Source organism: Drosophila miranda, chromosome XR, assembly GCF_003369915.1.
Source record: "Drosophila miranda strain MSH22 chromosome XR, D.miranda_PacBio2.1, whole genome shotgun sequence".
NCBI classification, from domain to species: Eukaryota; Metazoa; Arthropoda; class Insecta; order Diptera; family Drosophilidae; genus Drosophila; species Drosophila miranda.
Window position 1 is genome coordinate 1,343,695 of NC_046674.1, and position 19,327 is coordinate 1,363,021.

At 47.4% G+C, this 19,327-nt stretch overlaps 2 protein-coding genes across 4 annotated transcripts; both read left to right on the forward strand.

Moving 5' to 3' along the window:
• The first annotated feature begins 56 nt into the window (after nt 1-56).
• Nucleotides 57-14,020, forward strand: LOC108151758 (hippocampus abundant transcript 1 protein). 3 transcript variants are annotated; one of them, XM_033386875.1, is made up of 10 exons: nt 8,417-8,558; nt 9,025-9,941; nt 10,020-10,265; nt 10,757-10,852; nt 10,924-11,448; nt 11,531-11,739; nt 11,810-11,896; nt 11,973-12,070; nt 12,140-12,412; nt 12,584-14,020. In XM_033386875.1, the coding sequence occupies exons 2-10, from the start codon at nt 9,396-9,398 to the stop codon at nt 12,679-12,681; spliced, it is 2,178 nt and encodes a 725-aa protein (XP_033242766.1). In that variant the 5' UTR covers nt 8,417-8,558; nt 9,025-9,395; the 3' UTR covers nt 12,682-14,020. The 3 variants fall into 3 exon arrangements, with proteins under 3 accessions (XP_017136089.1, XP_033242766.1, XP_017136088.1); XM_017280599.2 differs by having other exon boundaries at nt 8,417-8,554; XM_017280600.2 differs by lacking the exons at nt 8,417-8,558; nt 9,025-9,941; nt 10,020-10,265 and adding an exon at nt 57-684.
• A 92-nt stretch (nt 14,021-14,112) lies between these two features.
• LOC108153562 (prominin-like protein) lies at nt 14,113-18,397 on the forward strand. Its single transcript, XM_017283637.2, has 11 exons — nt 14,113-14,715; nt 14,790-14,937; nt 14,995-15,123; nt 15,185-15,372; nt 15,430-15,594; nt 15,667-15,803; nt 15,874-16,209; nt 16,492-16,604; nt 16,669-17,608; nt 17,669-17,805; nt 17,874-18,397. Exons 1-11 carry the CDS (start codon nt 14,259-14,261, stop codon nt 18,175-18,177), a joined length of 3,054 nt encoding a protein of 1,017 aa, XP_017139126.1. The 5' UTR covers nt 14,113-14,258; the 3' UTR covers nt 18,178-18,397.
• The last annotated feature ends 930 nt before the right edge of the window (nt 18,398-19,327 follow it).

Below are 19,327 nucleotides of genomic sequence, written 5' to 3' on the forward strand. Positions count from 1 at the left end.
ATAGAATGGCAACCCTAGAACACATGTTGACAGCGCCTTCCGCGGCATTTTTTAGCACCAAAAACGCATCCATCTCTGTCCGTGTTTGCAACGCAACGAGCGCATTTTTCTCAGTTCAGTGGAATTAAAAAAAAGGAAAGAGTAAATACTCAACCGAACGTCGTGTCCAGGTGCTGCTAGTCAGATGCGGTCGATTGTGTATCCATAAATCGAGAGGCATGCATGCCACCAAAGCGACCGACACCAATCCCAGCCCCAGCCCCAGAGCCAGAGACAAGGCATCACCACAATCGAGCGCGCCTGGAGCCTGAATAAAGGATAGAGAAACAGAAACGCGTCTACAAATAATAGTATTATAATAACATAAACAGTGATGCATGCAAATTGCCCAAATATTCAATAAACAGTCGCCGTAGCCGTCGCCCGACTGTAGTGCAGGCCAAAAAGAGAGCTAATCAACCATCCCCCCAACACAACACTCCCCCACCAATCAACCGTCGACGTGCGGCGCGTTTCCCAGTGCAAACATTAACAATTAGGAACGTTCTGTGCTAGTGCCACGAGAGCCACAAGAGCCACGTAGCCGCTAAAGTTGCCACCGAGATGCCCAAGATCTACGTAAAGAAGCCCTTGGCGGGCCTGGTCATACGGAATCGGGCCCACAAGAGCAGCAGTATCTTCACGGTAAGTGCGCCACTGATAGTGGAACCGACCTCCTTATCATCCCATATCGCCGTGAATCACTCACTAGACGGCTGCGTGCCTACGAAATGCGGTTTAGAATTAGCTTTAATTGTAATACGTCCGCTCTATCGAGCAATTTGGGGATCACTTGATGACAGACATGCGCGCTATTCTAATTGCTAGTTTTTTACTGCACGGAAATTCCATTTCGATGGCAAATCAGGCGATTCCGCTTATCACAAACAGGCGAACTGGGTGGGTGGGCCATTGGCGATAATATCACAAGGTTTTTCCCTTCATAGTGCCCTAAACTGGTGATTGCCTTGATGTTCTCAGTCCCAACACCCAATAAAAACATAAAAAACCTGTGCTAAGAACTGCTCGGCATTTCCCATTTCATTTCTCAGTTCCGTTCCCCGTGCGAGTAAGTGTGTCAGATTTCATAATCGACTCAACATCGATGACCTGCCACACACTCTTCACTCTCACCGACTGGAACCACTTGTGGTTGGTGGTCGATGGTCGGTGGGTCGTCGACTTTCGTTTTCGTTGAGAAGCTGAAGTTGTTCTGTTCTGTTCAGTTCTGTTCTGTTCTGGCGGGTTTCTGTTTTGATTCGAATCGAGTTTTGGGCGAGCGTTGAACTCTCGCTTTTCTCGGTGAACCAGTTTCATAGGTTCCATCATTAATGAAACTAGTCAAGGTCTTCCCGATTCCGTCTTAGAATCTGTCTTGGGAAAGTGGAATCAGCTTTGGCTTTCTCTGTCTGCCTTTTGGTGTTCCAATTTCTAGGGACCCCGCACCACTGCCTTCAGTGCGTGCGCGTGTAAATATTACATTAGTACTTGCCCACACCCTCCCTCAGCAGCACCACTCACCAACACATTGGACTGGTCGGGGTGTAATCATCCGACTCCGACTCCACCTCCACCTCCGACTGCAGGCGTCGCCCGTCGCACATGGCATGACACATTCCTGACACCATGGCACCGGGCTCTGACTAAAAATGTTAATTAGCCGCAATACTGCTGGAAATCGAAGTCCGAGTCGCGGCAGCCTGCCTGTCGCGCCGCCAAGCCCGCAAAACTATGCAACAGATTTCGCCTGAGTGTGTGTATGGAAAGCTCGTGACGCCTGCGCCAAGCAGCTCTCTTTCCATTCCATTCTCTCTCTCTCTCTCTTTCCCTTTCGGGTGGGCTTAATTACGGGTCTCGAGTCGAGGGGAAATTATGTGGAATTGCTTTTCGTCCGACCTTGACTACGTGTTAATTACTGCACAGGGTACCTATTAGTGGTTACGGTTCGCCCAGGAGATTCCCTGTAAATGAGCTTTAGTGCGGGGACAATGAACACTACGAAATGAATTCTTAGTTTTCCGAGAAGCCACCACAGAGTCAGGAAAATTTCCCTTTCGACAATATTCCCCATGGGGAGCTTTTGCCACTTGCTGCACGGCAGAAAGCTTCTTCATTCATAAAACGCAAAGCAATGGCGCCGAATCGTCCAGCTGCCAACAAGCAGAGAGGAAGACAGGAACAGAATGCGAAATGCGAAATGCCAAAAAGTCCCATCGATGCGAACGAAGCTCTCAAAAGATTTGAGTACTCTCTACACAAGATATCAGCGGCATTGCTGCAGACAACGCAGTGCATGAAAATGAGATAAATATGCCAAATGATAACTAGACTCATTTATCAGTTAACAACAAGCCTGAAAACTTAGTTGGTTCTTTTATACGTCTGTTGTTGATCAACACAGGAAAGCTTTGGTCAAGAAAAATGCAACAACAGAAACAATAGCAATTGCCATGGTTTTGGAAGTTTTGCGCACGCCAGAAAGCAGGTTTGTGGAGCAAATTCTGCGACGAAAGTGAAATAATCGAAGGCGCAAGGGTGTGTGTATGTATGTGTGTGTGTGTGTGTGTGTGTGCTACTCGTATTGGTGAGTGAAAGTAATGGCGAGTAGGGAAATTTCTATTGCTGTGATGAAATCAGGACCCCAGGAAATAGCCATACCCATTAATGGATATTCTGAAAATCAATCCGTATGGCATCCGGTGATGAGAATGCTGTATCGCCTTCGTTTAGTTTCCAGAATGTGAATAATTCAGAGGGGACAACCCGAAATGTGTACATGGAAAATGTGGCAAAGTACCGAAAAAGAGCTTTTGGCCTTTAAAGCTCGGTGTGTCGCGTGCAACGAACGGTACACAGCGGCGGTGGCACAAAGAAAATGTTCGTTTGGCAAGGCCCAGGGGCAGCGAGTACAAATCAGACGCTTTTCCAGCTGAGTACGGCGCAGCATGTGGAAAAGCGAACACCACGCTCGGACTCGGAGTCGGAATCGGAATCGGAATCGCAATCTAAATCTAAATCCAAATCGTTGCGCATCTATCGTCGCGTAGCGTCATTGTGTACAAAAATACCTACACGATTTTCCCATGTTTTTCTGCGTGCGTTTACATTTTCGCTTTCATTTCGTTTCGTGGCGATTTCCCTGGTTATCCGTTTAGCTTGCCCCTCGGTTCGCCAGCCTCTTCCATATAAACAATAGACCCCCCCCCCCCACCCCGGGCACCGTATGAAGCGATGGGACATCTATAGAGTGTTTTTTATTTTTTGTATGTGTGTGTGTATGAGAGCAGAATTTACTGTTAGAAAGCAAACGCGTGGGGGAAAATTGACAAAAACTGAACTTGAAATGCTTCTCAATCCGTACTTGCACGAACGCGTGCTTTCGCCTTCAGCTGTTTGTCCCGTTACGCAAAAACAGTCGCTGTACCAAAGATGTGGGGGGCGCTCGAACGGTTATATTTTCTGCCTTATGCCTTATGCTAGGTTATGTCCATCAAAGTGGATTCAGATTGAGGGGAGAGAGCGCTGCCCAAAGAGATCTGAGGCGAGCGCATGGATGGCAAACAAAGATCGGTAGTGTCCCCGGTAGTGTGTGGGGGAGCATGGGGCTCTTTGCGATCTACCCAACCCCCACCCTTTGACCAGTAGCCATCCTCGCATCCGTCTAATGTTCTGAGAATTTGGCATAATGCCCTGCTCCAACCATTCCGGGGGAGTCGTTAAATGTATTCATTGTTCTGCCTGGATTTTTATGGGCAATGAGCTCCGGCCCGGGGCTCTGGCTTTATGGCCACATCAAACTCCGCTTAGTCGCTGGCCCCCGATTGCAATCGTCCCAAAGGGGGCAGGCAGAAGCAGGATGGCAACCCACCGTCGTTCCATCACATGGCGGCACCTTGGACGTTTGTTTGTCTGATTTTCTTAACCAAATTTACCCAACATTGGCCAAAGTTCAATAAACCCTCACCGCACCGCAGGGTAAGAGAGAGAGAGAGAGAGAGAGAGAGAGCGAGAGCGAGAGCGAAAGAACAAATATGGCACGACACTTTTCCCCCACATAGGGAAAGCAAGGAAAAACCTTGCCACGCATACAGTAGATTTTCGCTGACAGGATTGACTCGGAGTCGGAGCCTGAGTCTGAGATGCCAGGGCCAAACATTTGCTCAACCGGCGCCGTTAATGCCAATCAATTACGGGGAGCAGTCCTTCTCGCAGTCCACACGAGCGCTCCCAAGAGCGGAGACATCGGAGGACAGACCTTCCCAGTCCTAGTCGCATGAAAAGCCGTTAGATAACACACTGCCGTCCATAAATTATGGCCCATCCACTGCTTTGTTTGCTGTTCTGCTCCCTTGCTCCCCTGCTCCCATGCTGGTTGATCCCCCTACAGAATGAAGCCTTTGTTGGGGAGTGTGGGCCTTTGTTTTGGCATATGCCGCAGTCTAACCTTACCGCAAATCCTCTTCCAGACAAGAGCCTCAGCAATGAAGTATGTACTGGCTATGGAGGATTTTGCAGAGCTACAATTATCAATCGAAAATGTATATGGCACACAGAAAGTGACGTCTGACTGGGAGACTTTTTCGTTCTTTTACTGCAAATTCTTTTTTCCAAAAGTTGTTTTGTGGTTTTATGCGACGGAAACATTACATTTCCAAAGTTGTGTACTTGGTTTTTTTTTTTTTTTTGGCCAGATTCCAGTCCCATATCCGTCGTCTTCTTTATGCAAATTAACTGCACGACTGCCTTCAGTGCAGCAGAGTCCTGTGCCTGGGCCGTGTCTGCGCTGTCAACACAGTTTGTGCAGAACTTTAAGAATCATAAATCTATTAAAATTGGTTTGTGTTCCATTCCGATTTACGTGTTTGTCAGTCTGTCAGCCTGTCAGACTGTCAGGTTTTCGTGCTCGTCGGTTTCTGGTGGTGCGACATGCAAGGTCCCTGAGCCCTGAGCCGCCGGTTTTTCGGTGCAGTGCTACGGAGCATTATCAATCACGTCAATGAGAGACAACTGTAGCAGACCTTCCACTTTCCACCTTGCCCTTGGCCGTGTCCTGATGAAAATCACTTTGATTTGACAGTCTGCAATGGAATTTTTCTATTAGCCGATAGCCCGAATCGAAAGAAAAATAGGGACATACCCCCCCAAAAGCAAAGCGCTATGGGATCTCTACTAGAAAAAGATTTGAAAAATGATATGCATCCAGAAATAAGTAGAGGATACGAATAACATAGAGCGGGGAGCGGTGGCCATTCATGCACACGACATGTACATGTGTATGTTGTTTTTCCATCATTCGCTTGTGCGTCTCGAGTCGAGCATCAGTCATAAGGAGAGCAGTTGAGAGCAAGGACATGCCCGCCGCTGGCATAGAGCAATGGTCAAGTTTTTCTCTAGTTATTCGCTCGAAGACGGACGTGGCCCATCCCATCCCATCCCATCCACGCGCGCTATTAAGTCTGCCGCATGGCAGGAGACATTGCCAATTGACACTTTCTGTCCACCATGTTGTTGACAAACTATTTTTAATATTAAAAGGCGGCAGGCTGCGCTGACAGCAGTACCAGAAGCGAGCGGGGGATAATGTGGGGGGGGTGCCACATTGTGTATACGTAATATATATGTATGTACATAATGCGTATCCCGTAGACGCTGCACGCGCTGCAGTTCGGCACAGAGACCCAGCAGCTGTTGCTGTTGCTGTTGCTGTTGCTCTTGCATTGCACCCATCTGACCTTGGTTACCCCATTAGCTCTCTGCGGCCCGCAGGCGGCACAGGCGTACATGTCTTTTTTTTCGTATGCAAGCTGACATTTGGCATCCAGTTCCAGTGGCACAAAAACTGTTGATCGATACTCTTCCACAACAGCACAGAGATGGATGATGGGCGTTCATGGTTTCGGCTTCACATTGGCACTGCCTTTGGCCTTAGCTTTGATCCTGCATCAGAGGATTCCGGCTCACTGTCTGCTTGAGGCTCGTGGGTGGCCGGGTTTGGCGCCAATTTGTGGGGGTTTTTAATTAAAATGCGACAGTGTTGGACTCCAGCTCCATCTTCTTCACGCCCCTGGCGCGATGAAATTCGGCTCCTGCCAGGCGACAGGAGTCGGGGGACAGGAGATAGGAGACAGGTGGTGTGGGCGGAGAGTCATACTCTATTTCCAGCTTGTATTGGTATCAGTATCTCTGTGTGTGTGTGTGTCCTTCGTTCGTTGGGCTTTGGCCTACTTTTGAATGCAAAAAAAACCACAACAATGAAGAAGTTGCCTGCTATTGGCCATTACGTCTGCTGTTCTTGGGCTTATTGCAAAAATTTGAGTGCACGAAAAGGGATGGAAACTTCTTTGCTATCCCAGTGCAGGCTACACTTTTGGGGCTGGCCAAATCGAGTGGAAAAATTAAGCCGCCAACTTGACCTTGCCACCCCTTTTATTTTTATAATTTTGCGTGCTAAATGCGCCACACGTGGACAGCCGCAGGCCAGGGACCACAGCCGCAGCAGCAGCCACAGGCAGGACCTAGGCCTAAACGAAAAGACCGAAAAGATTAATTAGAGGAAAAGAATTTGAATACACTGAAAGAAATACTAGTACATACTAGATAAATTCTTCGAAACGCTGACTAAATTTCCCATAATCGAACGGACACATTAAGCACTCCCCCACACCACTCGAACCACTTTTCTACCCATCATATTCTTGATTTAGGAACATTTTTCCAACCGTATGAAATGTGTGCGTTTTGCGTGTAGTACGTAATACCCCGTTCTGCTCGCCATTAGCTCAGATCCCATTTTGGGCGGGTTTTCAACTTGGTTTTGGCCACCGCCCACATCTTTTGCCCCTCCTCTTGTAGTTCATTCCTGTTTTTTTTTTTTGTTGTTTCTGTTTTTCTTTGTGACATTAATGAAAGGAAAACATGGAAATGTTTTCCAGGATGTCTCTTGCCTAATCATTACGCCATCGTCGCCCATGTAGTTGTTGCTCGGCGGCATGCCCCAAAAAGGATGTGTCTGTCGGGCAGTCGTTAAGGAGGGGGGAGGGGAGGGTGACCGGGGACTGCCATCATCCATCTGCCGCCTGTCAAGGTCACTCCCAGAGCAGGCTTTTGATGTGGCCAGTGGCCACAGGCCCCACAGGCCCCACAGGCGAATGTCAGGCCAAGTTTTCAAGTTTTTCTTTCAAATTGGATTTGAGGACCCACAGAAGAGGATGAGCAAGGACTGCTTTCAACAATATCCGCCTGCTGATTGACTTCGCTGATGGGGGGACCCGAGCTCTGGCAGGATGCGCTTTCGGTCCCGGATGATTATGTAGATGCCGCAAGGCAGTAGGGGGGGAAAGTAGGGGAAATCCCTACTTTTATTTGGCCTGCACTTGACTTGAGTGCGCTTCTCGTTGGACAGCTGGCTGGGGCCGGAGATTTATGCAAATTTCCGAATGTATTGACCCTTTCGCAAGCAGCGGTTCCACTTTGAAAAGTACTCCCATCCGAAACGGGGCAACAGCTGTTTTGCGGCTGGCTGATTCGTGCTGGCTCGCTGCTGTCAAAAGTGCTGCCGAGCAGCTGCTCTGGCTGCCACGTTTAGTGAGTACATTAATCTAATTGCAACAGCAATACGACAACAATCGTTTCAATGTTGACTTTCCCGCAAAACTGCCGCACAATAGCGCGGCTCTGCGCTCCAACTTTCATCGGCATCATCATCGTTCGGGAGCTTTGTCTATTTGTAGATTTACTTTGGAGCAGTAACTTTTGGTCCCCCTGCACCCCTTGAGCGGAAGGTTATATTAATGGGATACTCGCAGACCTTCTGTAGGTCTAAAGCCGAACAGATCTAGCTTATATGCTGGTTGGGAGGGATAGAGCGCAGTGCAGTTGGTATTTAATTTCCAAAAACCCGCAGAAGGGTATATTTGTAGGCGGAACTGTGCTTGTTGCTTGTCTTCTCTACAATGCTCTCTAATATTCAAACAAGGTGGATGCTTCGTCGCCTCCTCTCACGCTCGCTCTCAGTGTGTCACTCGCACAAGTGAAATCTTGAGAGCACAGAGAGTGACTCTATGACTGGCTCACCTGTTCCGTTCTAGCTCTGTCTGTCCGCTCACCGCTCTCTGGCTTTCGCTCTCTCTCTCTCTTCTAAGCGCACAGTTGGTCGACATTTAATTGCACTGTTACCGTTGTTCTCAGCTCCCAGTGGGTCGGTGATCGTGTCAGTGCGGCGCGAGCATTGAAACCCAGCAGACAGAAAGAGTGGGGGAATGGAAATGCCTTTTTCGCTGTCTTCGGGAGCACACTGAGAGAAACCCGTAGAATTGGGCCTATCCAATTAAAGTCAGAGGAGTCCGATTTGTATTTGTTTGTATATTATTCAAATGTTTGTCAAAATTCAAAGCGATTATTTTCCGAAAATTCATCAACAAAATTCCGAACTTTTTCCGTCGCTCTGCATCCACCGAAAACCAACGCCAAAAAGTTTCTCCGAGTGCAGTTATCCAGGGTTATACGAGGCGTGCGTGTATGTATGTGTGCGTGTATATTTAGGCCACGCGTCCCGACAGCAGCAACAAACAAACAAACAAACAAAGAGACATCTTTTCTGGCATAAAAATCACAGCTCCACCGATCCTCCAACGATTTCCCTTTAAATCAATCTTAATTTTGAATTATTTCTTTATTTGATTTGCTTTGTTTGCTTGTTGCTGCTTCTGATGCTGCTGCTGCTGCTTTTTCTCTCGATCCAAGGCCCCCCACATCCATGCTTGCTGTCCCAATTCGCGCCCAAGTGCTAAAAAGTCAGCATTGTTCAGCATTTAGTCCGAGCTTTTTAGCGCCATTTGGTCAGTCATGGATGGGGCAGAGTCGGAGACCGGACACCACCCACAATGGAAATTCGAGAGACATGGGGGTGCTGTCTCAGAGCTGAACAAAAGTCGCTCCACAAATAAGTAAACCTTAAAATGGTGGTGGGGGGAACTTTAATTACAGCGAGAAAAGTGCGTGAAACTCGATAAAGCTTCAGACTACATCCGATCCCAAGAAAATGTTGTAGAAATATTCTCATCTAAGCCAAACAAATGATAAGATAAGAGAAAAGAAAAGAAAAGAAGAGCAGAGCAGACGAGCGAAGACGAAGAGGAAGAGGCAGCCCCGTTGAGAGCAAGGTGACGCAAGAGAAGAGCTGGAAGTAACTGTTCCAAGGATTCAGCGACAGCAGCTGTGATCCCCGACTACCCTCTCCTCCCCCACCCCTGCACATGTAGAGCCCATGGCAATGGAATTTAGTGTGACCAGGACAATACCGAGTGAAAATACCAGACCAAAGCCGCGGCCCACTGGCCACTGAGAGGAAGGAGACAATGCGTAACGGGCAATGTTATGCCCAGCGGCAGAAAAAGGAAAAGGAGGAGGACCAGGACCAAAACCAGAAACAGAACCAGAACCAGGACCAGAACCAGGCGGAGCAGGAGCATGCGGACCCGGATGAAGAGTCCGAGACAGAGCAGGAGTCGGATACGGAGACGGAATTGCAGCCGCAGGCCAAGCAAGTCAGCTCCGTTCCCCTGGCAAGCGGGCGACTGATCGGCACGCATATCAGGACCGAACCAGACCCAGAGTCGGGCGAACAGACGGACACCCAGAGCACGGATAGCAACAGCTCCACGCCGACAACGGCAGATGTGGCAGACGAGGAAGATGTGGAGACCGTCAGCTCCCTACCGCTGTCGCCGCCCACCTGCGTACGAAGCGGCGTCGGGCAGCTGGTCAAGGGCAATTCTCCGCTCAAGAGGCTGCATGCGGACAACCGTTCGGCCTCCATTGCCACCACCACCACCACCAGCACGAGCATCAGCACGACACCGAGCAGCGGTATCAATCAGCCGGACCTGGACAACGTGCCCACGGTAAGCGGGAGCAGCCCTCGACGGCAACAGGTCCATCATGGCCACGTCGACACCTCTAATGCCGCCTCTCTCCTGCAGTCATCGCGGTATGCGGCCCATCCGAGCAACTTTGTCGAGACCGCAATCACCTCATCGTCGCTGGGCACCTCCTCAAGGACGGGCGGTGGTGGTGCACCGGGCAGCACGCATCGGCGCACCCACTCGGCCGCCTCTTACATCTCGATGTGGTCGCTGGCTCCAGGCGCAGATCCGCCACTACAGCGACGCAAGCGGAATCGATTCTCTCGATGGCTACGCTACGCGTGCAACATATGCTGCTGCAAGGTTGGTTTTTCTCTGTGTCCGAGTTCTTTTAGGGATTCCTTCTCCATTCTTCATCGTAGCCATCCGATCCCCTGGGGCGGCGGGAGCAACGTTCGATCGCCAGGGATCGGATGTTGGATGGAATTTTCCTTCATTGAATTTGGCTCGCGGCTTTTTTTTTATTATTATTTTATTTATTGATGAGCGACACAACAAATCGGTTAGAGACCAGAGACCCTGTGAAGCCAGAAGGTCTCTGGTCGGCCGCACGTGGGGAGGGGGCCTGCCTAACAAACGAAAACAATTTCGAATTTAGTACAATTTATTTTCAGTCACTCGCATGGCAGCCGCCAATTGATGGGTGGCAGTGTGACCGGCAGTGCCCGTTGTGACGGTTGCTCGTGCTGACGTGTTGATGACGCAGCTTCCATTTACCATTCACCATCTCCCTTCTCCAATGACTCCTTGGCAATCTAAAAATGGCTAACTCATCTTCCATCTTCTCTCCGTAGAGTTCCGGAATAGGCGAGCCGAGTGTTCATCATGCGCTGGTTGTGATATTTCTAGAGTTCTTTGCGTGGGGACTCCTAACGATGCCCATAATATCGGTAAGCAGAGAGGAAGTGTTTTAGCTTCTATGTGACCACTCGTTGACCTTTTTCTCGCATCTTTCTCGCAGAAACTGAACAAGACATTCCCGGATCATACGTTCCTCATGAACGGCCTGGTCATGGGCATCAAGGGGATCCTGTCGTTCCTGGCGGCGCCGCTGATCGGCGCTCTTTCGGACATTTGGGGTCGAAAGTTTTTCCTATTAGTGACAGTATTCTTCACCTGCCTACCCATACCGGTGATGTCCTTCAACACCTCGTGGTTCTTTGCCATGATCTCAATAAGTGGCGCCTTTGCCGTCACCTTCTCGGTGGTGTTTGCCTACGTGGCCGATGTGACCACGCCGGAGGAACGTTCCAAGGCTTATGGCCTTGCCTCAGCCACCTTTGCTGCTAGTCTGGTCATCTCGCCGGCGTTGGGCAATGCCCTGATGGACGCGTATGGCGAAACGCTTGTTATTGCTCTATCCACAGCCATAGCGCTGCTGGATGTGTTCTTTATTCTGGTGGCAGTGCCGGAAAGCCTCTCGGAGAAGGTGCGACCCTCCTCTTGGGGTGCGCCCATTAGCTGGGAGCAGGCGGATCCATTTCAGGTGAGCAGAAGAACCAGGACAACCAGGAGAACCACGAGAGTGCCAGAAATTAATATGCTTTCTTTCATTTCTGACGACTCAGGCCTTGCGAAAGGTCGGCACGGACAAGACCGTTTTGATGCTGTGCCTCACTGTGCTGCTCTCCTATCTACCAGAGGCTGGGGAGTATTCCTGCATGTTTGTCTACCTGAAGCTAAAGATGGGCTTCAACTATACGGAGGTGTCCATCTTCATAGCCATCGTTGGCATCCTGAGCATCACAGTGCAAGTGACCCTGGGATCCTTTATGAAGTACGTATTCTAATCACACAGAAGATTGAATCTCTCTGAATCCTGATCGTCATCTTTTTCTGTCCTTCAGAGTGTTTGGTGCCAAGCGAACGATCATTGTGGGACTGGCCTTGGAAATCGTACAGCTGCTGTGGTACGGCTTGGGCAGTCAGAAGTGGTGAGTGGTCAGGAGAGCCAGGAGCCAAATGCTGATGTGGGGCATTGTGTGAATGTATCCATTATTATTTTCGCAGGATGATGTGGTCGGCAGGCGTTGTGGCTGCCTTGGCCTCCATCACCTATCCCGCCATCAGTGCATTCGTATCGCTGTATGCGTCCCCCGAGAGTCAGGGTGAGTTTGGTTTCCTCTTTCGATGATTCGTATATGACACTTATCCTTGATCCCCTATCCACCATTTAGGTGCTGTTCAGGGTATGATCACGGGCATGAGGGGCCTGTGCAATGGCTTGGGACCAGCTGTGTTTGGCGTTTTCTTCTATCTGTTCAATGTAAATCTGAACGAAGAACGCGACAATCTACATATGGCCAGTGGCAGTCGCGAGACGAATGTGGAAAAGATATCGCATCATGTGCCAGGACCGCCATTTTTGTTTGGCGCCCTGTGCGTCGTCTGTGCTATAATCGTGGCATCGTTCATTCCAGAGGGCCAGAATGCCCAATTGGAGAAGAAACGTAAGGAGAGCTCAAAATCCACAAGAGTCGCAGCAAGTTAGATAGTCCATGAGCCAGAGCAGCAAGACTTGCGCCGGAATAATATCGATTCAATAATAAATTTGCCTGTCGTTGTGGAACGGGACACCGTACTGATTAGAGTTTTGGCCTAAATATTTTTTCTTTTCGCAGGTGCCTCGCTCGATGTACAGTACGAGATCGAATCTGGCCACAAGGCTCCCAGCTCCCTGGCGCCGCTTATACGCTCCGATTCGCTGGCGCAGCTGTAGTAGTCCTATCCACACACACAGCCCACACCCACAGCAACACACACAACCGCAACAACCGCAGCTGGTGTCTAAAACATACGTATAAGCAGAGATATTTAAGAATTAACTTTAACCGATTTTGTAATTGTAACGAATGCTGTAACTAGTTTGGCTTTAGTTAGTCCCACAATCCCACAATCCATGGCTAAGTTTTCTAGAGAGAGAGTCTCTGCGTCGATGCCCATGCTGCTGATCATGCTGCTGCTATTGCCTTGCCGCCTGGTACTCCATTCAGGTCTTCGGTTAGTTTTCACCTTAGCCGATACTCCATCAGTATCAGTAAAGTTACACTTGCACCCAGCACTCAGCACCCATCACCCCCGCTTTCAGGATTTAGTTCAGTTTTTCGTTTGTTTTGTGGCTCAATGCTGGGGTTCCCCTTTCGGCTGGGGACTAAATTACACACATCACACAGCAGATGAACAAAAACTGCCAAAATAATAAACAAATTAATTGTAAATTCGTAAAACCTTCTGCTAAATGCGAAAATTCAACACTACCATTCAGCAAATGCCTAAACGAAATACCCAAATAGCCCTAGTACCATTTTTAGTTGTAACAAAAACAAACACAATTAGAAAGAGGTAAAATCCAAATAAACTGAATACTAAGCTTTACTTTGCAAATTGTAGTGATCTAAAAAGTGTAAACTCAAAACAAAACCGAGTTCCAGCAGTCGCAAATGGAATAATATTGTACTAGTATACATATATATAAATATGCATACACGCATACATACAATATAGGAACTGAGCACCGGGGTATCTTGATGTCGAGACACGTGTGCCTCGACAGAACAAAACAAAACAAAAAATGAGATAAATGTATAGAGGAGGGCACTGGACATAAATGATAATATTAGCGTGCGAAAACACTGTAGTTTTTTTTTATTTTGATAAAGCCAGTATGAAAAATAAATGTTGCAATGATGCTTGAGGCATACGGATAGTCAGTCCCCAAACCACTCCAAACCACTCCAAACCAATCCAATCCAATCCAATCTAAACCAAAACAAACCAAACCAATCCCAAGTGTGGAATGTGCGTGTGTATGTACAGTACTTTAGAAAATCAAATATATATATTTTTCAAAGTGTGCTGCAGGAACAGTGTAAGGTCCTCCTCCACCCCACCCCATCCATGCGGCACGTAGAATGCTGCTCTGAATGCTGCTAATGAGCAAGGACGGGTAGGACGACAGTATGTATGTAGAGAACGATATCCACATTTTGATTGTAAATTATTTAACATGTAATTTAGTGTTTTAAACGAAACCAAAATAAAAGAAACTGTTTGATGAAGCGCTTACACCATTTGAATACATCTTATCCCCACAACAGATGCTTTTGTGACTGTTCACTGTAGATCAACTGTGGCTTTGATCTACCTGTTATTTTGATTATTGAGTTGTTTTTACACACAAGCACACGTTAATTAATGTTCCGCTCGACACACAACGAGCATACACACCTACACATTAGTCTTCAAAAGCAGACATCTACACAGAACCCAAATTTAGGCTGCATTTTCTGTTGAACGATGACTTCCAGCAGAAGTCCGGCAGGCGACTGTGGCGGATGCCATCACCAGTCGGAGCTTCCTCTAGGCAAGAGAAAAATCTCGCGAAGAGAACGGAGGCGTCACTTGGCCGTGCTCTTCATACTCATTATGTCATTCATTGCCGCCACGGATGGACAAACAACTGCAGCTGCAGGTGGAGACGGAGACGGAGGCGGAGGCGAAGGCGAAGGCGGAGGTGGTTTGGCAAATATGGGGGTTCCGCCGGATTTTTGGCGCATGGGCTATGAGGGAGACGGTACGACGCACGAGCAGGTCGGACAGGTGCACTTTCCCAAACCTATCTACACCAAATTCGATGGGTTCTTCAACTATTCCCGGGACTTGTCATCGACCACAAAAGCTGTAAATCCCATTTACAATTTTACCCACTTTCTCTTTGGCACGGTGATGACCGACGAACCAGCTCTTCCCCCCGGTGAGTGTCAAGACCTGGCTCCGCTGAGCGCCGATCAGCAATACGTTGACTCGAATTCGCATTCTGATCTGCAGGCTACATCATGGTGCAGCAGGAGAAGGTCCTGGTACTTGGCAAGAATGTGGAGAGGAACGAGTGGTCCCTGCTGATGAGTCGGTACTGGCTGGTGCTTTTCTTTGTGATGTTCCTTTTGGCCGCGATCATTGTCATACCATTCATTGCGTAAGTGGGGCTACCCCCAGAGCGTTATTTTCTAATGGCACAAACCATATCTTGCAGTGTTTGCTACTGCTGCTTCTGCTGCTGTCTACGGTGCAAGCAGGGCTGTATCAGGTGCATGGCAGCCACGGACCGCAGGCGGCGCATGTGCTGCGGCATATGCCTCTTCCTGCTGATCATTGGCTTGATGTGAGTCTGGGTAGCGTCATCAGCATTGGCAGTCCAATTGGCATCCTTTCCGTGTTCACAGATTTGGCCTTCTCATTGCGTTTGTGACGAACAAGTTCTTGCAGCGCGGATTGGAGGAATCCAGGGTGACAATGCGACGTAGCAGCGAGGACACTTGTACATTTTTGAGGAATGTCGCTGACCACATCCACCATCTGTTAGTGTTCAACTTTCAGGAGCTGGAGATGCACCTCATCGAACAGATAAACGGTAGGTTCTAGTCGGGAAATCAGCTAAAATATGTACGAGTACCTTCGTTTTTTGTAGACGCGCATAATCACATCTTCCTGGACCTGGCGGATGCCTCCGATAGCAATGCTTTGGTTGAACTAGAGCGAATACTGGACAGTATGCCTCTGGCGTACCCCAAGATGAAGCAATTGGAATATCTGGAGAAGGAGTTACGCTTCTATACTGCCAACCTGAGAGACTGTAACTAGGACAATACGTGTGCCATGCCATCAGATCTTCCAGATTTTGTACCCTGTCTCTCTTTTCTTTCAGCAATACGAGGCCTCAAAAGAGATATGACCTACACAGTAACCCATTACTGCGGCAATACCAAAGAGCGTTGTCAGAAAACCATGGTGGAAAAAAGCGTTTTGTATATGGATACGTCAACGTGCCTGCACTTGGACGAGGTATTTATTTTGTTTTCATCTCACGTCATCTATCAGTTTCTGTCATATCAGTTTCCTGTGTAACTTCTAGCTTCCAAATACCACAGTCTATGTGGAAGCCGTGGAGATGATTATTAGGAAGAGATACAACCTAATACCGAAGTTGGCCTTGGTCCGATTCAATAAAGTTCGAGAAAAGATCAAGGAGCAGATGGAACTCGTTGGTCCGCCGCTTAAGCGAACTATCGCCACAGGTCACTCGATCTTCGATGATCGCGCCTTAAATATACGCAACCTGATTGATGCAATAATCAGCGATATTCACTTGAACACCTTGCGATCCACAAAGACATTCGACGACGTCTATGAAAAGTTTGGAGCGGACCGAAGGGCTATTAATATCATATGTATCACATTAATCTTTATAGTAAGTCGGAATTGTTTAAGCTCGTATGGGTTTGTGTGGGTTGAGCTACGGCTTTAGAGGGACCGGACTTATAGCTTACAAAGTCTGATTTTTTTTCGTGTATAGATTTCTTCTGTCTCCTTAAGAGCTTGGCTTTTCCACATTAGTCTTGATGGGAGAATATCGTAAATTATAGTAGATCCTTAGGTACTAGTACTAGTGTGCTAGTGGCCTTTCTGAATAGTTGTATGCCTAATCAAAACGAAAAATGCTATGGGTATTAAAATGCTTGTATCGCCGTAGATAATAGTTTTCCTGTTTACGTCCTTGGTATGCGGCGTCGGCGGTTATAGTCGGACTCATCCTGGACCAAGTGGATTTTGCAGCAAGGGCATGGCCGCCTCATGCCTGCTGATGTGAGTGCGACTATCTGTAGGTGTTTAAACATTGTCATCATATTCACTCGTCATCACATTACAGAGCTATCATCCTGATATTTTGTGTGTTCTCGTTCATCACGATGGTCGGAGTGTTCTACTTCATGATCGGGCTGGTTACTTACGAGGGGGCCTGTGCACCGACAACACAAGATGAGAAGTATGAACTTTTCCGCCAATTGGATGCCGTCATCGATATGAGTCGCTACCTAAAGCCAACGAATCCGGGCGATGAGTGGGTGATGCCACCACTTCATATGTCAGAAGCAGTCAGGTCCTGCCGTGCAAATGAGTCCATATTTCAGCTGCTGCGTACGAATAATATCTACGACATAAACGACTTGGCCAACATCATTCTACTGCCCGATATCCCAGAAGAAGCACCCGTCTTCACCGAGGATTTGACGAAGCTTGAAATTTTGACGGAAGACGAGAAGATCCAACTTAATAAGGTGCGCAACAGCAACCTCTCGACCTATCACAGCATGCTATACGATCAGAACCTTTGCTTGAAACTATCGAACAACGATTTGGAGGTCTTGGCCAATGTGTTATTGGATGACTTGGCAACGGATGAAGCAGTCTTAAAAATAGATGGTCGAGTTCACAGTATTCTGCACAAATACAGTGCATTGGCCTACCACAAAACCTTCTATCTCCCAGTGCAACGTGGCATAAAGAAAGCTCTGAAAGTTGTGAAGGAGATCGATACACTCATTCTTTACCTGAACCACGACTTTGGCAACTCCATTGAAATACTGCTCACGGCGATAATTAACGCCGAGAATTTTGTCAGAAAGCGCGGCGCGGAGTATGTCAACAATCTGGGCTATAATCTCACCAGTGCCATCAACGAACAGGTGGAGGAGTACATCAATATGGTGATTACGGAGGCAAACAATAAAGTGGGCCTGTGTCAGCCCCTCGCCTACATTTACTATGAAGGCGTTTACTTCGTTTGTTCCCGTCTAGTGGATCCCATAGTGAGTACAGACTGCGGCACCTGAAATATTGTGCTTGTGCTTTAACATATCCCTTTTCAGAACGGATTCTGGTTGGGTTTGCTTCTCTGCTCCATACTCCTCCTGCCTACACTCGTTGTATGCCATCGTCTGATGTGTTTGTACCTCAAAATCTATCCGGCTCCGATGGTCGCTGCTGTGGGTTCCGTCGCGGGAAGGTGAGTCTCCAACAACAATATTTTTTTGTAGAATTTCCTAACTATCCCGTCCCTTGCTCTCCCAACAGGTGTCCTATTTGCACAGGTGCCCCGTACGTGCCAATCATACCGCCTAGGTGCGGCAACAAGCACGATCCAGATTGCCGGTGCGCGCCGTGTAAAGGTATAAAGCATAAGGCCCCCACGGAATCCTGCGGCCGCGAGCACGATCCAGCTTGCCAGTGTCCGATTTGTAAAGGGGCCAAAAAGTCAAAGCGCGGCAGGGGCAGGGGGGGCGCTGCTCCAGAGCAGACTGTACCAATGCCCGGACCAGTGGCTGAGATGATGGTTATAAGCGAGGCACCGGCCCCGAGCAAGCATAAGAAGGATTAGGTGGCTGGAAGCATCGATTTCGCGAGCCGCCCACCTAAAATCATTGATCTATAATAGAACAAAAGCTTAGCACTGCCACTCATGTATTTCTTCGGGATCGAGAAACATATATATATATATATATATATACAGAAAACAGCATAAATGTCAATCTGTAAAATACATTATTAGCAAAGCAGTTTGGAAAACAGAATTTTAATATTAATTAAGAAAAATCTACACATATGTATACAACAAATATATAAATATATGTACATATATAAAAATGAAGAATGTATGGGTTTTCATCAATTGGCTAAAATTTCAGCTTTCAGTTGTTTCTATTTGCCAGGAGGTTTTTGAGACTTTTTTTTTTAAATCTCAGCCGTAGTAGTCAAAGAAGCAATTTTCATAGTCGGAGATCAGTTCCAAGCTCGAGATTACCAGAAACAATGACGTCATATTCCAAACACACAAGCTTTGACCTTTTTTGCTTAAACCTTATTTTATAAGCAGTCCAATAAAAGGAAGATTGATTCATCAATCGCATAAAATTGTGTTCAGGGGTGAGGGTCTGAATATTCAACCGAATATCAAAATCGAGGAATACGATTTCCGATCAAGGACAAAACACGAATTACCTCTGGTAAACCAGTCGGTATTAAAATACACTGTACTAAAAAGGATGAAATTTGAATAGTTTTATCGCAGGTGAAAGATATCGTGGTTTTTATATCCGGTATTTTCGATTTGTGGTGAAAGTGGCTGTGTGGCTACCCTTCCCCGTCCTTACTCATTCTCTCTCTCTCTTGCTCTATCCCACACACTCTTTCTCGTGCAGTGTGCGAGTTCTGGCGAAAAGGAGAGAGATAGAACGGCTAATCTTCGTGTAATAATTGAAAGGAAGAGACAGATAATAAAAAAAATTTAAAAAGGCCAGATCTAATACATATATGTACAATTTTTAATTTTATAATTTTTTTATATACTTGAATTAAAAACTAAAAATAAAATATTTTTAATATGGTTTCTTTATTGTATTAAATAGAAAAAATATAACAACAAATTAAAGTTACAAAAAAAAACACTGTCTTAGAAGTAACTAATAATTACTCTGATTCTGTATACACAAGACTGGGAACTGTTGAGTCCTTAATGTCGACATACAACT